Source organism: Heptranchias perlo, chromosome 13 (assembly GCF_035084215.1).
Source record: "Heptranchias perlo isolate sHepPer1 chromosome 13, sHepPer1.hap1, whole genome shotgun sequence".
Classification (NCBI taxonomy): Eukaryota; Metazoa; Chordata; class Chondrichthyes; order Hexanchiformes; family Hexanchidae; genus Heptranchias; species Heptranchias perlo.
The window spans coordinates 65,162,064-65,180,321 of NC_090337.1; the positions used below are offsets into that span (position 1 = coordinate 65,162,064).

The window sequence follows — 18,258 nt, forward strand, 5'->3', positions numbered from 1 at the left end:
AGGACACTGTCACACTCTGAACACAGGACACCATCACACTCTGAACAAAGATCACTGTCACACTCTGAACACAGGACACTGTCACACACTGAACACAGGACACCGTCACACTCTGAACACAGGACACCGTCACACTCTGAACACAGGACATCGTCACACTCTGAACACAGGACACCGTCACACTCTGAACACAGGTCACTGACACACTCTGAACACAGGACACTGTCACACTCTGAACACAGGACACCGTCACACTCTGAACACAGGACACCGTCACACTCTGAACACAGGTCACTGACACACTCTGAACACAGGACACTGTCACACTCTGAACACAGGACACCGTCACACTCTGAACACAGGACACTGTCACACTCTGAACACAGGACACTGACACACTCTGAACACAGGACACTGTCACACTCTGAACACAGGACACCGTCACACTCTGAACACAGGACACCGTCACACTCTGAACACGGGACACTGTCACACTCTGAACACAGCACACAGTCACACTCTGAACACAGGACACCGTCACACTCTGAACACAGGACACCGTCACACTCTGAACACAGGACACCGTCACACTCTGAACACAGGACACCGTCACACTCTGAACACAGGACACCATCACACTCTGAACAAAGATCACTGTCACACTCTGAACACAGGACACTGTCACACACTGAACACAGGACACCGTCACACTCTGAACACAGGACACCGTCACACTCTGAACACAGGTCACCGACACACTCTGAACACAGGACACCGTCACACTCTGAACACAGGACACCATCACACTCTGAACACAGGTCACTGACACACTCTGAACACAGGTCACTGACACACTCTGAACACAGGACACCGTCACACTCTGAACACAGGACACTGACACACTCTGAACACAGGACACTGACACACTCTGAACACAGGACACCGTCACACTCTGAACACAGGACACCGTCACACTCTGAACACAGGACACCGTCACACTCTGAACACAGGACACTGTCACACTCTGAACACAGGACACCGACACACTCTGAACACAGGACACCATCACACTCTGAACACAGGACATCGTCACACTCTGAACACAGGACACTGTCACACTCTGAACACAGGTCACTGACACACTCTGAACACAGGACACTGTCACACTCTGAACACAGGTTACTGACACACTCTGAACACAGGACACTATCACACTCTGAACACAGGACACTGTCACACTCTGAACACAGGACACTGTCACACTCTGAACACAGGACACTGTCACACTCTGAACACAGGACACCGTCACACTCTGAACACAGGACACCGTCACACTCTGAACACAGGACACCGTCACACTCTGAACACAGGACACCATCACACTCTGAACACAGGTCACCGACACACTCTGAACACAGGACACCGTCACACTCTGAACACGGGACACCGTCACACTCTGAACACGGGACACCGTCACACTCTGAACACGGGACACCGTCACACTCTGAACACGGGACACTGTCACACTCTGAACACAGGTCACTGTCACACTCTGAACACAGGACACTGTCACACTCTGAACACGGGACACCGTCACACTCTGAACACGGGACACCGTCACACTCTGAACACAGGACACCGTCACACTCTGAACACAGGACACCGTCACACTCTGAACACAGGACACTGTCACACTCTGAACACGGGAAACAGTCACACTCTGAACACAGGACACCGTCACACTCTGAACACGGGACACCGTCACACTCTGAACACGGGACACCGTCACACTCTGAACACTGGACACCGTCACACTCTGAACACAGGACACCGTCACACTCTGAACACAGGACACCGTCACACACTGAACACAGGACACCGTCACACTCTGAACACAGGACACCGTCACACTCTGAACACAGGACACCGTCACACTCTGAACACAGGACACCGTCACACTCTGAACACAGGACACCGTCACACTCTGAACACAGGACACCGTCACACTCTGAACACAGGACACCGTCACACTCTGAACACAGGACACCGTCACACTCTGAACACAGGTCACTGACACACTCTGAACACAGGACACCGTCACACTCTGAACACAGGACACCGTCACACTCTGAACACAGGTCACCGACACACTCTGAACACAGGACACTGTCACACTCTGAACACAGGACACTGTCACACTCTGAACACAGGACACCGTCACACTCTGAACACAGGACACTGTCACACTCTGAACACAGGACACCGTCACACTCTGAACACGGGACACCGTCACACTCTGAACACGGGACACCGTCACACTCCGAACACGGGACACCGTCACACTCTGAACACAGGTCACTGTCACACTCTGAACACAGGACACTGTCACACTCTGAACACGGGACACCGTCACACTCTGAACACGGGACACCGTCACACTCTGAACACAGGACACCGTCACACTCTGAACACAGGACACCGTCACACTCTGAACACGGGACACTGTCACACTCTGAACACGGGACACAGTCACACTCTGAACACAGGACACCGTCACACTCTGAACACGGGACACCGTCACACTCTGAACACGGGACACCGTCACACTCTGAACACTGGACACCGTCACACTCTGAACACAGGACACCGTCACACTCTGAACACAGGACACTGTCACACACTGAACACAGGACACTGTCACACACTGAACACAGGACACCGTCACACTCTGAACACAGGACACTGTCACACTCTGAACACAGGACACCGTCACACTCTGAACACAGGACACCGTCACACTCTGAACACAGGACACCGTCACACTCTGAACACAGGACACCGTCACACTCTGAACACAGGACACCGTCACACTCTGAACACAGGACACCGTCACACTCTGAACACAGGACACCGTCACACTCTGAACACAGGACACCGTCACACTCTGAACACAGGACACCGTCACACTCTGAACACAGGTCACTGACACACTCTGAACACAGGACACCGTCACATTCTGAACACAGGACACCGTCACACTCTGAACACAGGTCACTGACACACTCTGAACACAGGACACTGTCACACTCTGAACACAGGACACTGTCACACTCTGAACACAGGACACCGTCACACTCTGAACACAGGACACTGTCACACTCTGAACACAGGACACCGTCACACTCTGAACACAGGACACCGTCACACTCTGAACACGGGACACCGTCACACTCTGAACACAGGTCACTGTCACACTCTGAACACAGGACACCGTCACACTCTGAACACAGGACACCGTCACACTCTGAACACAGGACACCGTCACACTCTGAACACAGGACACCGTCACACTCTGAACACAGGACACTGTCACACTCTGAACACAGGACACAGTCACACTCTGAACACGGGACACCGTCACACTCTGAACACGGGACACCGTCACCCTCTGAACACGGGACACCGTCACACTCTGAACACGGGACACCGTCACACTCTGAACACGGGACACCGTCACACTCTGAACACAGGACACCGTCACACTCTGAACACAGGACACCGTCACACTCTGAACACAGGACACCGTCACACACTGAACACAGGACACCGTCACACTCTGAACACAGGACACAGTCACACTCTGAACACAGGACACCGTCACACTCTGAACACAGGACACCGTCACACTCTGAACACAGGACACCGTCACACTCTGAACACAGGACACTGTCACACTCTGAACACAGGACACTGTCACACTCTGAACACAGGACACCGTCACACTCTGAACACAGGACACCGTCACACTCTGAACACAGGACACCGTCACACTCTGAACACAGGACACCGTCACACTCTGAACACAGGACACTGTCACACTCTGAACACAGGACACTGTCACACTCCGAACACAGGACACCGTCACACTCCGAACACAGGACACCGTCACACTCTGAACACAGGACACCGTCACACTCTGAACACAGGTCACCGACACACTCTGAACACAGGACACCATCACACACTGAACACAGGACACCGTCACACTCTGAACACAGGACACCGTCACACTCTGAACACAGGACACCGTCACACTCTGAACACAGGACACCGTCACACTCTGAACACAGGACACCGTCACACTCTGAACACAGGACACCGTCACACTCTGAACACAGGACACCGTCACACTCTGAACACAGGACACCGTCACACTCTGAACACAGGACACCGTCACACTCTGAACACAGGACACCGTCACACTCTGAACACAGGTCACTGACACACTCTGAACACAGGACACCGTCACACTCTGAACACAGGACACCGTCACACTCTGAACACAGGACACCGTCACACTCTGAACACAGGACACTGTCACACTCTGAACACAGGACACTGTCACACTCTGAACACAGGACACCGTCACACTCTGAACACAGGACACCGTCACACTCTGAACACAGGACACTGTCACACTCTGAACACAGGACACTGTCACACTCTGAACACAGGACACCGTCACACTCTGAACACAGGACACTGTCACACTCTGAACACAGGACACCGTCACACACTCAGGCCCATCCTCCAACTTTCCCCTCGGTCTCTAATTGTTTTCCTATTTCCGCTCCGTCTCTCATGTTCTTACTGTGAGGGCCATTTCTCAGACCAAATCTATCCTCATTCCGTTCCCACACGGGCACTGTGCAGTGGGGCTCACTGGGCAGCCCTCTGAAAGGGGAGCCCTCGCTGCTTTTTCCACCTCTCTCGTCCCCAGGCACTGAGGCCAATTATCCCACCTCAACTGACGCCCCTGGATGAGATCAACTATCTCAGCAATGACCAGGGATTGAATCTCGGACGTTTCTGGTCTGTACGGCTCAGTATCACAGTAAATAAAGCACAGTGACTCACCAAACCTTCAGTGTTTATCTGGTAATTGAGACACGTTTGTAAGTTGTTCAAGGATATTTGCTCTAACTTTGGGATCTTGCTGTGCACAAATTGGTTGCTGCGTTTCCTACATTACAACAGTGACTACACTTCAAAAATATTTCACTGGCTGTAAAGCACTTTGGGACATCCTGAGGTTGTGAAAGGCGCTAGATAAATACAAGTCTTTCTTTCTCAGTCTGAAAGTCCTGTTCTCCCAGTTACAGGGTATGAGGCTGTGATTCGAGGGGTTTATAACTGTCTGGTGCTCAGCGTTTACCTTAGTTCGAGGGTTTACCACCGTCACACCTTGTTTGTTGATGGCTATCCGCACGATATCTGGAAAATTGGGTTCGGATGTTTGCTAGAACGGAAAAAGAATGATTGATTAATATCTTCAAAAGATAAATAAGGTTTAAATCAGTATCTGCCTTTTATATTGTAGACTGCATGGCAGTTTATTTTTATTCGTTCACGGGATGTGGGCGTCGCTGGCGAGGCCGGCATTTATTGCCCATCCCTAATTGCCCTTGAGAAGGTGGTGGTGAGCCGCCTTCTTGAACCGCTGCAGTCCATGTGGTGAAGGTTCTCCCACAGTGCTGTTAGGAAGGGAGTTCCAGGATTTTGACCCAGCGACGATGAAGGAACGGCGATATATTTCCAAGTTAATGCAGTAACATGCATGATCATTAGTGCAGTCACACAGAACCTCACATTGACTACATCAAGGTTCACAGGTACAAACAGTACACACCCGTGTACAACACACCAAAATACACTCGCACTATGGTCTGAATTTCCTGGATCGCACTTATGCAGATAATAAGCTGAGATTTACACCGTTTTCTGCGCTGACCTTGCCGACGGGAACTTAGGCCAACGTTTCTTTGGGAACTCATCTGTCTGCACCGGAAGGTAAAAACCGATGTAAAACGAGCGTGAATGTCACGCCAATAATTGCTGCCCATTTGTGTTAAAACTGGAGGTACTATTTTCCCCATGTGGGCCGGGGTCAGGGTTGGGGGGTCTGGGTCGGGTCAGGGGTGGGGGGGTCGGGGACGAGGTCAGGGTCGGGGGGGGGTCGGGGCCAAGGTCGGGGGGTCGGGGCCAAGGTCAGGGTCGGGTGAGGGGCGGGGGGGTCAGGGCCAGGTCAGGGGTTGGGGGGTTGGGGTTGGGCCCAAGGTCGGGGGTCAGGATTCAGGGGTCAGGGTTGGGGCCAGAGATCCGTTTTACACTCCGGATTTCAATAGACCGTAAAGTGGGCGCCCGGCCCTAACCCAAGCCCTTCCCGCCGGACGAGCTACTTAATATCGGGGCTTTATCTGTATTGCTGCTTAGTGAACTTGCATGTGTGGAGTGTAAAGTCGAGCTCTCTGACATATCACAGCATCATTTAGTGGTCTAGCAAAAAACCACCAACACTTTCATAATGAGGAGAAGGAAGTGTGACTCCCAGTTAAATCTGGGTTTGAACTCAGTGTTGTCCAGTTGGGATCCCTGCCGTGTTACCACCAGGCCCACGGGAGAGGAATTACCTCTGGTTTAGTCTCTGATTCCTACATCCAACCGAAAAGGCAACAGCTCCATTGCTGTGTCCAGTAACAAAGGTTAATTGGCACATCTTCACCATGGTGCCAATTTAGGCAGCATCAAACATCAGTGTCTAAAAGTCATTGTTAACATGTTACAGCCTGAATTATTCAAAAAAGAAAGGTTTGCATTTATATAGGGCCTTTCATGGCCTCAGGGCGTCCCAAAGCGTTTACAGCCAATTAAGTACTTTTTGAAGTTGTAATGTAGGGAAACGCGGCAGAGAATTTAGGCACAGCAAGATCCCACAAACTGCAATGAGATAAATAACCAGATAATCTGTTTTAGTGATGTTGATTGAGGGACACCAGGGAGAACTCCCCCGCTTTTCTTCAAGAATGTGTATCTGACAGGACAGACGGGGCCTCGGTTTAACGTCTCATTCGAAAGATGGCACCTCCCTCAGGACTGCACCGGGAGCGTCAGCCTAGATTTTGTGCTCAATTCTCTGGAGTGGGACTTGAACCCACAACCTTCTGACTCAGAGACGAGAGTGCTACCCACTGAGCCAAAGAATAATTCAGAATCCCCTAAGGTTAACATCCCGAACAGATGTAGTTTTACTTTTGAGTGATATTGGCGGGTAATTTCCTCGGAGCTGCTCCCGATCTGCCGGCATTACTTTGCCACGAGTGTGCAGTGAACAGGGCGTCCACCACACTTCTGGCGATGTAACACCACAGGAGCAGGAACAGGAGCAGGAGCAGGAACTGGAACCGGAGCAGGAGCAGGAACAGGGGCAGGAACCGGAGCAGGAGCAGGAGCAGGAGCAGGAACTGGAGCAGGAGCAGGAGCAGTAGCAGGAGCAGGAGCAGGAACTGGAGCAGGAGCAGGAGCAGGAACCGGAACCGGAGCAGGAGCAGGAACAGGGGCAGGAACCGGAGCAGGAGCAGGAGCAGGAACTGGAGCAGGAGCAGGAGCAGGAGCAGGAGCAGGAACAGGAGCAGGAGCAGGAGCAGGAGCAGGAGCAGGAGCAGGAGCAGGAGCAGGAACCGGAGCAGGAGCAGGAACCGGAACCGGAGCAGGAGCAGGAACAGGGGCAGGAACCGGAGCAGGAGCAGGAGCAGGAACTGGAGCAGGAGCAGGAGCAGGAGCAGGAGCAGGAACTGGAGCAGGAGCAGGAGCAGGAGCAGGAGCAGGAATTGGAGCAGGAGCAGGAGCAGGAACTGGAGCAGGAGCAGGAGCAGGAGCAGGAGCAGGAACTGGAGCAGGAGCAGGAGCAGGAGCAGGAGCAGGAACCGGAGCAGGAGCAGGAGCAGGAACTGGAGCAGGAGCAGGAGCAGGAGCAGGAGCAGGAACCGGAGCAGGAGCAGGAACCGGAACCGGAGCAGGAGCAGGAACAGGGGCAGGAACCGGAGCAGGAGCAGGAGCAGGAACTGGAGCAGGAGCAGGAGCAGGAGCAGGAGCAGGAGCAGGAGCAGGAGCAGGAACTGGAGCAGGAGCAGGAGCAGGAGCAGGAATTGGAGCAGGAGCAGGAGCAGGAACTGGAGCAGGAGCAGGAGCAGGAGCAGGAGCAGGAACTGGAGCAGGAGCAGGAGCAGGAGCAGGAGCAGGAACCGGAGCAGGAACTGGAGCAGGAGCAGGAGCAGGAGCAGGAGCCGGAATAGGAGCAGCTCCAGGAGCAGGAGCAGAAGCAGGAGCAGGAGCAGGAACAGGAACAGGAGCAGGAGGAGGAGCAGGAACAGGAGCAGGAGCAGGAGCAGTAGCAGGAGCAGGAGCAGGAACAGGAGCAGGAACAGGAACAGGAACAGGAACAGGAGCAGGAGCAGGAACTGGAGCAGGAGCAGGAGCAGGAACAGGAACAGGAACAGGAGCAGGAGCAGTATCAGGAGCAGGAGCAGTATCAGGAGCAGGAGCAGTATCAGGAGCAGGAGCAGGAACAGGAGCAGCTCCAGGAGCAGGAACAGGAGCAGGAACAGGAGCAGTTACAGGAGCAGGAGCAGGAACAGGAACAGGAGCAGGAACAGGAACAGGAGCATGAGCAGGAACTGGAGCAGGAGCAGGAACAGGAGCAGGAGCAGGAACAGGAGCAGGAGCAGGAGCAGGAACAGGATCAGGAGCAGGAACAGCTCCAGGAGCAGGAACAGGAGCAGGAGCAGGAACAGGAGCAGGAGCAGGAGCCAGAACAAGAGCAGCTCCAGGAGCAGGAGCAGGAGCAGGAACAGGAGCAGGAACAGGAGCAGGAGCAGTAGCAGGAACAGGAACAGGAGCAGGAGCAGGAACAGGAGCAGGAGCAGGAGCCAGAACAAGAGCAGCTCCAGGAGCAGGAGCAGGAGCAGGAACAGGAGCAGGAACAGGAGCAGGAGCAGCAGCAGGAACAGGAGCAGGAGCAGGAACAGGAGTAGGAAGAGGAACAGGAGCAGGAGCATTATCAGGAGCAGGAACAGGAGCAGCTCCAGGAGCAGGAACAGGAGCAGGAGCAGGAGCAGGAACTGGAGCAGGAGCAGGAGCAGGAGCAGGAGCAGGAACTGGAGCAGGAGCAGGAGCAGGAGCAGGAACAGGATCAGGAGCAGGAACAGGAGCAGCTGCAGGAGCAGGAACAGGAGCAGGAGCAGGAACCGGAGGAGGAGCAGGAGCAGGAACAGGAGCAGGAGCAGGAACTGGAGCAGGAGCAGGAACTGGAGCAGGAGCAGGAGCAGGAACTGGAGCAGGAGCAGGAACTGGAGCAGGAGCAGGAACTGGAGCAGGAGCAGGAGCAGGAACTGGAGCAGGAGCAGGAACAGGAGCAGGAGCAGAAGCAGGAGCCGGAATAGGAGCAGGAACAGGAGCAGCTCCAGGAGCAGGAGCAGAAGCAGGAGCAGGAGCAGGAACAGGAGCAGGAGCAGGAACAGGAACAGGAGCAGGAGCAGGAGCAGGAACAGGAGCAGGAGCAGTAGCAGGAACAGGAGCAGGAGCAGGAACAGGAGCAGGAGCAGGAGCAGGAGCAGGAGCAGAAACAGGAGCAGGAGCAGGAGCAGGAGCAGGAACTGGAGCAGGAGCAGGAACAGGGGCAGCTCCAGGAGCAGGAGCAGGAGCAGGAACAGGAGCAGGAACAGGAACAGGAACAGGAGCAGGAGCAGGAGCAGGAACAGGAGCAGGAGCAGGAGCATTATCAGGAGCAGGAACAGGAGCATTATCAGGAGCAGGAACAGGAGCAGGAGCATTATCAGGAGCAGGAGCAGGTGCAGGAGCATTATCAGGAGCAGGAACAGCTCCAGAAGCAGGAGCAGGAACAGGAACAGGAGCAGGAGCATTATCAGGAGCAGGAACAAGAGCAGGAGCAGCTCCAGGAGCAGGAATAGGAGCAGGAGCAGGAACAGGAACAGGAGCATTATCAGTAGCAGGAACAGGAGCAGGAGCATTATCAGGAGCAGGAACAGGAACAGGAGCATTATCAGGAGCAGGAACAGCTCCAGGAGCAGGAAAAGGAACAGGAGCAGGAGCAGGAGCATTATCAGGAGCAGGAACAAGAGCAGGAGCAGCTCCAGGAGCAGGAATAGGAGCAGGAGCAGGAGCAGGAACAGGAGCAGGAGCAGGAACAGGAACAGGAGCATTGTCAGGAGCAGGAACAGGAGCAGGAGCATTATCAGGAGCAGGAACAGGAACAGGAGCATTATCAGGAGCAGGAACAGCTCCAGGAGCAGGAAAAGGAGCAGGAGCAGGAACCGGAGCAGGAACAGGAGCAGGAGCAGGAGCAGGAACAGGAACAGGAACAGGAGCATGAGCAGGAACAGGAACAGGAGCAAGAGCAGGAGCAGGAACAGGAGCAGGAGCAGGAACAGGAGCAGGAGCAGGAACAGGAGCAGCTCCAGGAGCAGGAACAGGAGCAGGAGCAGGAACTGGAGCAGGAACTGGAGCAGGAACAGGAGCAGGAACAGGAGCAGCTCCAGGAGCAGGAACAGGAGCAGGAGCAGGAACTGGAGCAGGAACAGGAGCAGGAGCAGGAGCAGGAACAGGAGCAGGAGCCAGAACAGGAGCAGGAGCAGGAGCCAGAACAAGAGCAGCTCCAGGAGCAGGAGCAGGAACAGGAGCTGGAGCAGTAGCAGGAACAGGAGCAGGAGCAGGAACAGGAGTAGGAAGAGGAACAGGAGCAGGAACTGGAGCAGGAACAGGAGCAGGAGCAGGAACTGGAGCAGGAGCAGGAGCAGGAACAGGATCAGGAACAGGAACAGGAGCAGCTGCAGGAGCAGGAACAGGAGCAGGAGCAGGAGCAGGAACAGGAGCAGCTCCAGGAGCAGGAACAGGAGCAGGAACAGGAGCAGGAGCAGGAACTGGAGCAGGAACAGGAGCAGGAGCAGGAACAGGAGCAGGAGCAGGAACAGGAGCAGCTCCAGGAGCAGGAACTGGAGCAGGAACAGGAGCAGGAACAGGAGCAGCTCCAGGAGCAGGAACAGGAGCAGGAGCAGGAACTGGAGCAGGAACAGGAGCAGGAGCAGGAACTGGAGCAGGAGCAGGAGCAGGAACAGGATCAGGAACAGGAACAGGAGCAGCTGCAGGAGCAGGAACAGGAGCCAGAACAGGAGCAGCTCCAGGAGCAGGAACAGGAACAGGAACAGGAGCAGGAGCAGGAACAGGAGCAGGAACGGGAGCAGGAACGGGAGCAGGAACGGGAGCAGGAGCAGGAGCAGGAGCAGGAACAGGAACTGGAGCAGGAGCAGGAACAGGAGCAGGAGCAGGAGCATTATCAGGAGCAGGAACAGGAGCATTATCAGGAGCAGGAACAGGAGCAGGAGCATTATCAGGAGCAGGAACAGGAGCAGGAGCATTATCAGGAGCAGGAACAGCTCCAGGAGCAGGAGCAGGAACAGGAACAGGAGCAGGAGCATTATCAGGAGCAGGAACAAGAGCAGGAGCAGCTCCAGGAGCAGGAATAGGAGCAGGAGCAGGAACAGGAACAGGAGCATTATCAGGAGCAGGAACAGCTCCAGGAGCAGGAAAAGGAACAGGAGCAGGAGCAGGAGCATTATCAGGAGCAGGAACAAGAGCAGGAGCAGGAACAGGAACAGGAGCATTATCAGGAGCAGGAACAGGAGCAGGAGCATTATCAGGAGCAGGAACAGGAACAGGAGCATTATCAGGAGCAGGAACAGCTCCAGGAGCAGGAAAAGGAACAGGAGCAGGAGCAGGAGCATTATCAGGAGCAGGAACAAGAGCAGGAGCAGCTCCAGGAGCAGGAATAGGAGCAGGAGCAGGAACAGGAGCAGGAGCAGGAACAGGAACAGGAGCATTATCAGGAGCAGGAACAGGAGCAGGAGCATTATCAGGAGCAGGAACAGGAACAGGAGCATTATCAGGAGCAGGAACAGCTCCAGGAGCAGGAAAAGGAGCAGGAGCAGGAACCGGAGCAGGAACAGGAGCAGGAGCAGGAACAGGAACAGGAACAGGAGCATGAGCAGGAACAGGAACAGGAGCAAGAGCAGGAGCAGGAACAGGAGCAGCTCCGGGAGCAGGAGCAGAAGCAGTATCAGGAGCAGGAACAGGAGCAGTATCAGGAGCACAAACAGGAGCAGGAGCAGGAACAGGAGCAGGAGCATTATCAGGAGCAGGAGCAGTATCAGGAGCAGGAACAGGAGCAGTATCAGGAGCAGGAATAGGAACCGGAGCAGGAGCAGGAACAGGAACAGGAGCAGCTCCAGGAGTAGGAACAGAAGCAGTATCAGGAGCAGGAACAGGAACCGGAGCAGGAACAGGAGCAGGAGCAGGAGCAGGAGCAGGATCAGGAACAGGAACAGGAGCAAGAGCAGGAACAGGAACAGGAGCAAGAGCAGGAGCAGGAACAGGAGCAGGAGCAGGAACAGGAGCAGGAACAGGAGCAGGAGCAGGAGCCAGAACAAGAGCAGCTCCAAGAGCAGGAGCAGGAGCAGGAACAGGAGCAGGAACAGGAGCAGGAGCAGGAACAGGAGCAGGAGCAGGAGCCAGAACAAGAGCAGCTCCAGGAGCAGGAGCAGGAACACGAGCAGGAGCAGTAGCAGGAGCAGGAGCAGGAACAGGAGCAGGAACTGGAGTAGGAGCAGGAGCAGGAACAGGATCAGGAACAGGAACAGGAGCAGCTGCAGGAGCAGGAACAGGAGCAGGAGCAGGAGCAGGAGCAGGAACAGGAGCAGCTCCAGGAGCAGGAACAGGAGCAGGAGCAGGAACTGGAGCAGGAACAGGAGCAGGAGCAGGAACAGGAGCAGGAGCAGGAACAGGAGCAGCTCCAGGAGCAGGAACAGGAGCAGGAGCAGGAACTGGAGCAGGAACTGGAGCAGGAACAGGAGCAGGAACAGGAGCAGCTCCAGGAGCAGGAACAGGAGCAGGAGCAGGAACTGGAGCAGGAACAGGAGCAGGAGCAGGAGCAGGAGCAGGAACAGGAGCAGGAGCCGGAACAGGAGCAGGAGCAGGAGCCAGAACAAGAGCAGCTCCAGGAGCAGGAGCAGGAACAGGAGCTGGAGCAGTAGCAGGAACAGGAGCAGGAGCAGGAACAGGAGTAGGAAGAGGAACAGGAGCAGGAACAGGAGCAGCTCCAGGAGCAGGAACAGGAGCAGGAGCAGGAACTGGAGCAGGAACAGGAGCAGGAGCAGGAGCAGGAGCAGGAACAGGAGCAGGAGCCGGAACAGGAGCAGGAGCAGGAGCCAGAACAAGAGCAGCTCCAAGAGCAGGAGCAGGAGCAGGAGCAGGAGCAGGAACTGGAGCAGGAGCAGGATCAGGAACAGGATCAGGAACAGGAACAGGAACAGGAGCAGGAGCAGGAGCAGGAACAGGAGCAGCTCCAGGAGCAGGAACAGGAGCAGGAGCAGGAACTGGAGCAGGAACAGGAGCAGGAGCAGGAGCAGGAACAGGAGCAGCTCCAGGAGCAGGAACTGGAGCAGGAACAGGAGCAGGAACAGGAGCAGCTCCAGGAGCAGGAACAGGAGCAGGAGCAGGAACTGGAGCAGGAACAGGAGCAGGAGCAGGAACTGGAGCAGGAGCAGGAACAGGATCAGGAACAGGAACAGGAGCAGCTGCAGGACCAGGAACAGGAGCCAGAACAGGAGCAGCTCCAGGAGCAGGAACAGGAACAGGAACAGGAGCAGGAGCAGGAACAGGAGCAGGAACGGGAGCAGGAGCAGTATCAGGAGCAGGAGCAGGAACAGGAACTGGAGCAGGAGCAGGAACTGGAGCAGGAGCAGGAGCATTATCAGGAGCAGGAACAGGAGCATTATCAGGAGCAGGAACAGGAGCAGGAGCATTATCAGGAGCAGGAACAGGAGCAGGAGCATTATCAGGAGCAGGAACAGCTCCAGGAGCAGGAGCAGGAACAGGAACAGGAGCAGGAGCATTATCAGGAGCAGGAACAAGAGCAGGAGCAGCTCCAGGAGCAGGAATAGGAGCAGGAGCAGGAACAGGAACAGGAGCATTATCAGGAGCAGGAACAGGAGCAGGAGCATTATCAGGAGCAGGAACAGGAACAGGAGCATTATCAGGAGCAGGAACAGCTCCAGGAGCAGGAAAAGGAACAGGAGCAGGAGCAGGAGCATTATCAGGAGCAGGAACAAGAGCAGGAGCAGCTCCAGGAGCAGGAATAGGAGCAGGAGCAGGAACAGGAGCAGGAGCATTATCAGGAGCAGGAACAGGAGCAGGAGCATTATCAGGAGCAGGAACAGGAACAGGAGCATTATCAGGAGCAGGAACAGCTCCAGGAGCAGGAAAAGGAGCAGGAGCAGGAACCGGAGCATGAACAGGAGCAGGAGCAGGAGCAGGAACAGGAACAGGAACAGGAGCATGAGCAGGAACAGGAACAGGAGCAAGAGCAGGAGCAGGAACAGGAGCAGCTCCGGGAGCAGGAGCAGAAGCAGTATCAGGAGCAGGAACAGGAGCAGGAGCAGGAACAGGAGCAGGAGCATTATCAGGAGCAGGAGCAGTATCAGGAGCAGGAACAGGAGCAGTATCAGGAGCAGGAATAGGAACCGGAGCAGGAGCAGGAACAGGAACAGGAGCAGCTCCAGGAGCAGGAACAGAAGCAGTATCAGGAGCAGGAACAGGAACCGGAGCAGGAACAGGAGCAGGAGCAGGAGCAGGAGCAGGAACAGGAGCAAGAGCAGGAACAGGAACAGGAGCAAGAGCAGGAGCAGGAGCAGGAGCAGGAGCAGGAACAGGAGCAGGAGCAGGAGCCAGAACAAGAGCAGCTCCAAGAGCAGGAGCAGGAGCAGGAACAGGAGCAGGAACAGGAGCAGGAGCAGGAACAGGAGCAGGAGCAGGAACAGGAGCAGGAGCAGGAGCCAGAACAAGAGCAGCTCCAGGAGCAGGAGCAGGAACAGGAGCAGGAGCAGTAGCAGGAACAGGAGCAGGAGCAGGAACAGGAGTAGGAAGAGGAACAGGAGCAGGAACTGGAGCAGGAACAGGAGCAGGAGCAGGAACTGGAGTAGGAGCAGGAGCAGGAACAGGATCAGGAACAGGAACAGGAGCAGCTGCAGGAGCAGGAGCAGAAGCAGGAGCAGGAACAGGAGCAGGAGCAGGAACAGGAGCAGCTCCAGGAGCAGGAACAGGAGCAGGAGCAGGAACTGGAGCAGGAACAGGAGCAGGAGCAGGAACAGGAGCAGGAGCAGGAACAGGAGCAGCTCCAGGAGCAGGAACAGGAGCAGGAGCAGGAACTGGAGCAGGAACAGGAGCAGCTCCAGGAGCAGGAACAGGAGCAGGAGCAGGAACTGGAGCAGGAACAGGAGCAGGAGCAGGAACAGGAGCAGAGCAGGAACAGGAGCAGGAGCAGGAGCCAGAACAAGAGCAGCTCCAGGAGCAGGAGCAGGAACAGGAGCAGGAGCAGTAGCAGGAACAGGAGCAGGAGCAGGAACAGGAGTAGGAAGAGGAACAGGAGCAGGAACTGGAGCAGGAACAGGAGCAGGAGCAGGAACTCGAGCAGGAGCAGGAGCAGGAACAGGATCAGGAACAGGAGCAGGAACAGTAGCAGGAGCAGGAACAGGAGCAGCTCCAGGAGCAGGAACAGGAGCAGGAGCAGGAACTGGAGCAGGAACAGGAGCAGGAGCAGGAACAGGAGCAGGAGCAGGAACAGGAGCAGCTCCAGGAGCAGGAACTGGAGCAGGAACAGGAGCAGGAACAGGAGCAGCTCCAGGAGCAGGAACAGGAGCAGGAGCAGGAACTGGAGCAGGAACAGGAGCAGGAGCAGGAACTGGAGCAGGAGCAGGAACAGGAGCAGGAGCAGGAAGAGGAGCAGGAACAGGAGCAGGAGCAGTATCAGGAGCAGGAGCAGGAACAGGAACAGGAGCAGGAGCAGGAACAGGAGCAGGAGCAGGAGCATTATCAGGAGCAGGAACAGGAGCATTATCAGGAGCAGGAACAGGAGCAGGAGCATTATCAGGAGCAGGAGCAGGAGCAGGAGCATTATCAGGAGCAGGAACAGCTCCAGAAGCAGGAGCAGGAACAGGAACAGGAGCAGGAGCATTATCAGGAGCAGGAACAAGAGCAGGAGCAGCTCCAGGAGCAGGAATAGGAGCAGGAGCAGGAACAGGAACAGGAGCATTATCAGGAGCAGGAACAGGAGCAGGAGCATTATCAGGAGCAGGAACAGGAACAGGAGCATTATCAGGAGCAGGAACAGCTCCAGTAACAGGAAAAGGAACAGGAGCAGGAGCAGGAGCATTATCAGGAGCAGGAACAAGAGCAGGAGCAGCTCCAGGAGCAGGAATAGGAGCAGGAGCAGGAGCAGGAACAGGAGCAGGAGCAGGAACAGGAACAGGAGCATTGTCAGGAGCAGGAACAGGAGCAGGAGCATTATCAGGAGCAGGAACAGGAACAGGAGCATTATCAGGAGCAGGAACAGCTCCAGGAGCAGGAAAAGGAGCAGGAGCAGGAACCGGAGCAGGAACAGGAGCAGGAGCAGGAGCAGGAACAGGAACAGGAACAGGAACAGGAACAGGAGCATGAGCAGGAACAGGAACAGGAGCAAGAGCAGGAGCAGGAACAGGAGCAGCTCCGGGAGCAGGAGCAGAAGCAGTATCAGGAGCAGGAACAGGAGCAGTATCAGGAGCACAAACAGGAGCAGGAGCAGGAACAGGAGCAGGAGCATTATCAGGAGCAGGAGCAGTATCAGGAGCAGGAACAGGAGCAGTATCAGGAGCAGGAATAGGAACCGGAGCAGGAGCAGGAACAGGAACAGGAGCAGCTCCAGGAGCAGGAACAGAAGCAGTATCAGGAGCAGGAACAGGAACAGGAGCAGGAGCAGGAACAGGAACAGGAACAGCTCCAGGAGCAGGAGCAGGAACAAGAGCAGGATCAGGAGCAGGAGCAGGAACAGGAGTAGGAAGAGGAACAGGAGCAGGAACAAGAGCAGGAGCAGCTCCAGGAGCAGGAGCAGGAGCCAGAACAGGAGCAGCTCCAGGAACATGAGCTGGAGCAGTATCAGGAGCAGGAGCAGGATCAGGAGCAGGAGCAGGAACAGGAGTAGGAAGAGGAACAGGAACAGGAGCAGGTACCGGAACAGGAGTAGGAACAGGAACAGGAGCAGCTCCAGGAGCAGGAGCAGGAACAGGTGCAGGAGCAGGAGCAGGAACAGGAGCAGGAACAGAAGCAGGAGCAGGAACAGGAACTGGAGCAGCTCCAGGAGCAGGAGCAGTATCAGGAGCAAGAGCAGGAGCAGGAGCAGCTCCAGGAGCAGGAACAGGAGCAGCTCCAGGAGCAGGAACAGGAGCAGCTCCAGGAGCAGGAGCAGGAGCAGGAACAGGAGCAGGAACAGGAGCATTATCAGGAGCAGGAACAGGAGCATTATCAGGAACAGGAACAGCTCCAGGAGCAGGAGCAGGAACAGGAACAGGAACAGGAGCAGGAACAGCTCCAGGAGCAGGAGCAGGAACAGGAACAGGCGCAGGAGCATTATCAGGAGCAGGAACAAGAGCAGGAGCAGGAGCAGGAGCAGCTCCAGGAGCAGGAATAGGAGCAGGAGCAGGAACAGGAACAGGAGCATTATCAGGAGCAGGAACAGGAGCAGGAGCATTATCAGGAGCAGGAACAGGAACAGGAGCAGGAGCAGGAGCAGGAGCTGGAGCAGATCCGGGGATTATCCCCGCAACGGCCTTGCTGTGCGAGTGGTGCCTCACTCTCAGAGCCTCTCGTCTCTGCTGCTCCTCTTCCATTATTATGCAGAACAGGGGACTGCCCATCGGGAAGGCCATTCCAGCTGCTTAGTCCTTCTGAACATGGATCGGGGATGAGGGCGGGGATCCGGAAAAATACGGGAGCACTGCGACTGACAGCACCAAGGACGGCGTCGGTTTCAGTCAGAAAAGTTTGACCAAATCGCAAACTCCAGCAATCTCAGTTGGGCTGAGGTCAGGTGATTTCAGGCTGTGCTGCACCTCAATTTTGGAGCGCGGATCTACACCAGCGCATTACGCGTGTAAACTCGCGTGAGCTGGCCTTTTGCAAGAGGGCGGGGCTATGTAAATGAGCGGCAGAGGGTACCGGTGGACGTTCCAGAAGCAGTGCGAACGGCTGAGGGAATTCACGCATAACGTTTCAGCATAAATTGTGTAAATCAGTTACGTGCGAATTTCCTCAGAAATAAAACGGCACAACATCACCATAGTTACGCCAAAACTTTCCAGGAAATTCCAGGGCCTGTATAACAGATTCAATCACATTAAGAGATTGAACAACTAACAGGCCCAATGAGAGTGGGGTGGATTTTGATGTTTGGGTGAACGGCTGGTAGAATGAGCTGGTCAGCCTCCCGGACCAGCGGTGACGAGGCCCCATTTAAATTTGGCCTCCACTGATCGAGGCCTC

At 55.6% G+C, this 18,258-nt stretch overlaps 1 protein-coding gene across 1 annotated transcript in view; it reads right to left on the bottom strand.

Annotated features, from left to right (window-relative positions):
• LOC137331665 (unconventional myosin-VIIa-like) overlaps positions 1 to 18,258 on the bottom strand; it is a 252,700-nt gene that overhangs the window by 29,207 nt on the left and 205,235 nt on the right. Inside the window, exon 47 of the mRNA XM_067995609.1 lies at positions 5,216 to 5,299. Coding sequence (XP_067851710.1) covers positions 5,216 to 5,299 — 84 coding nt within the window. The remainder of the gene's footprint in view (positions 1 to 5,215; positions 5,300 to 18,258) is intronic.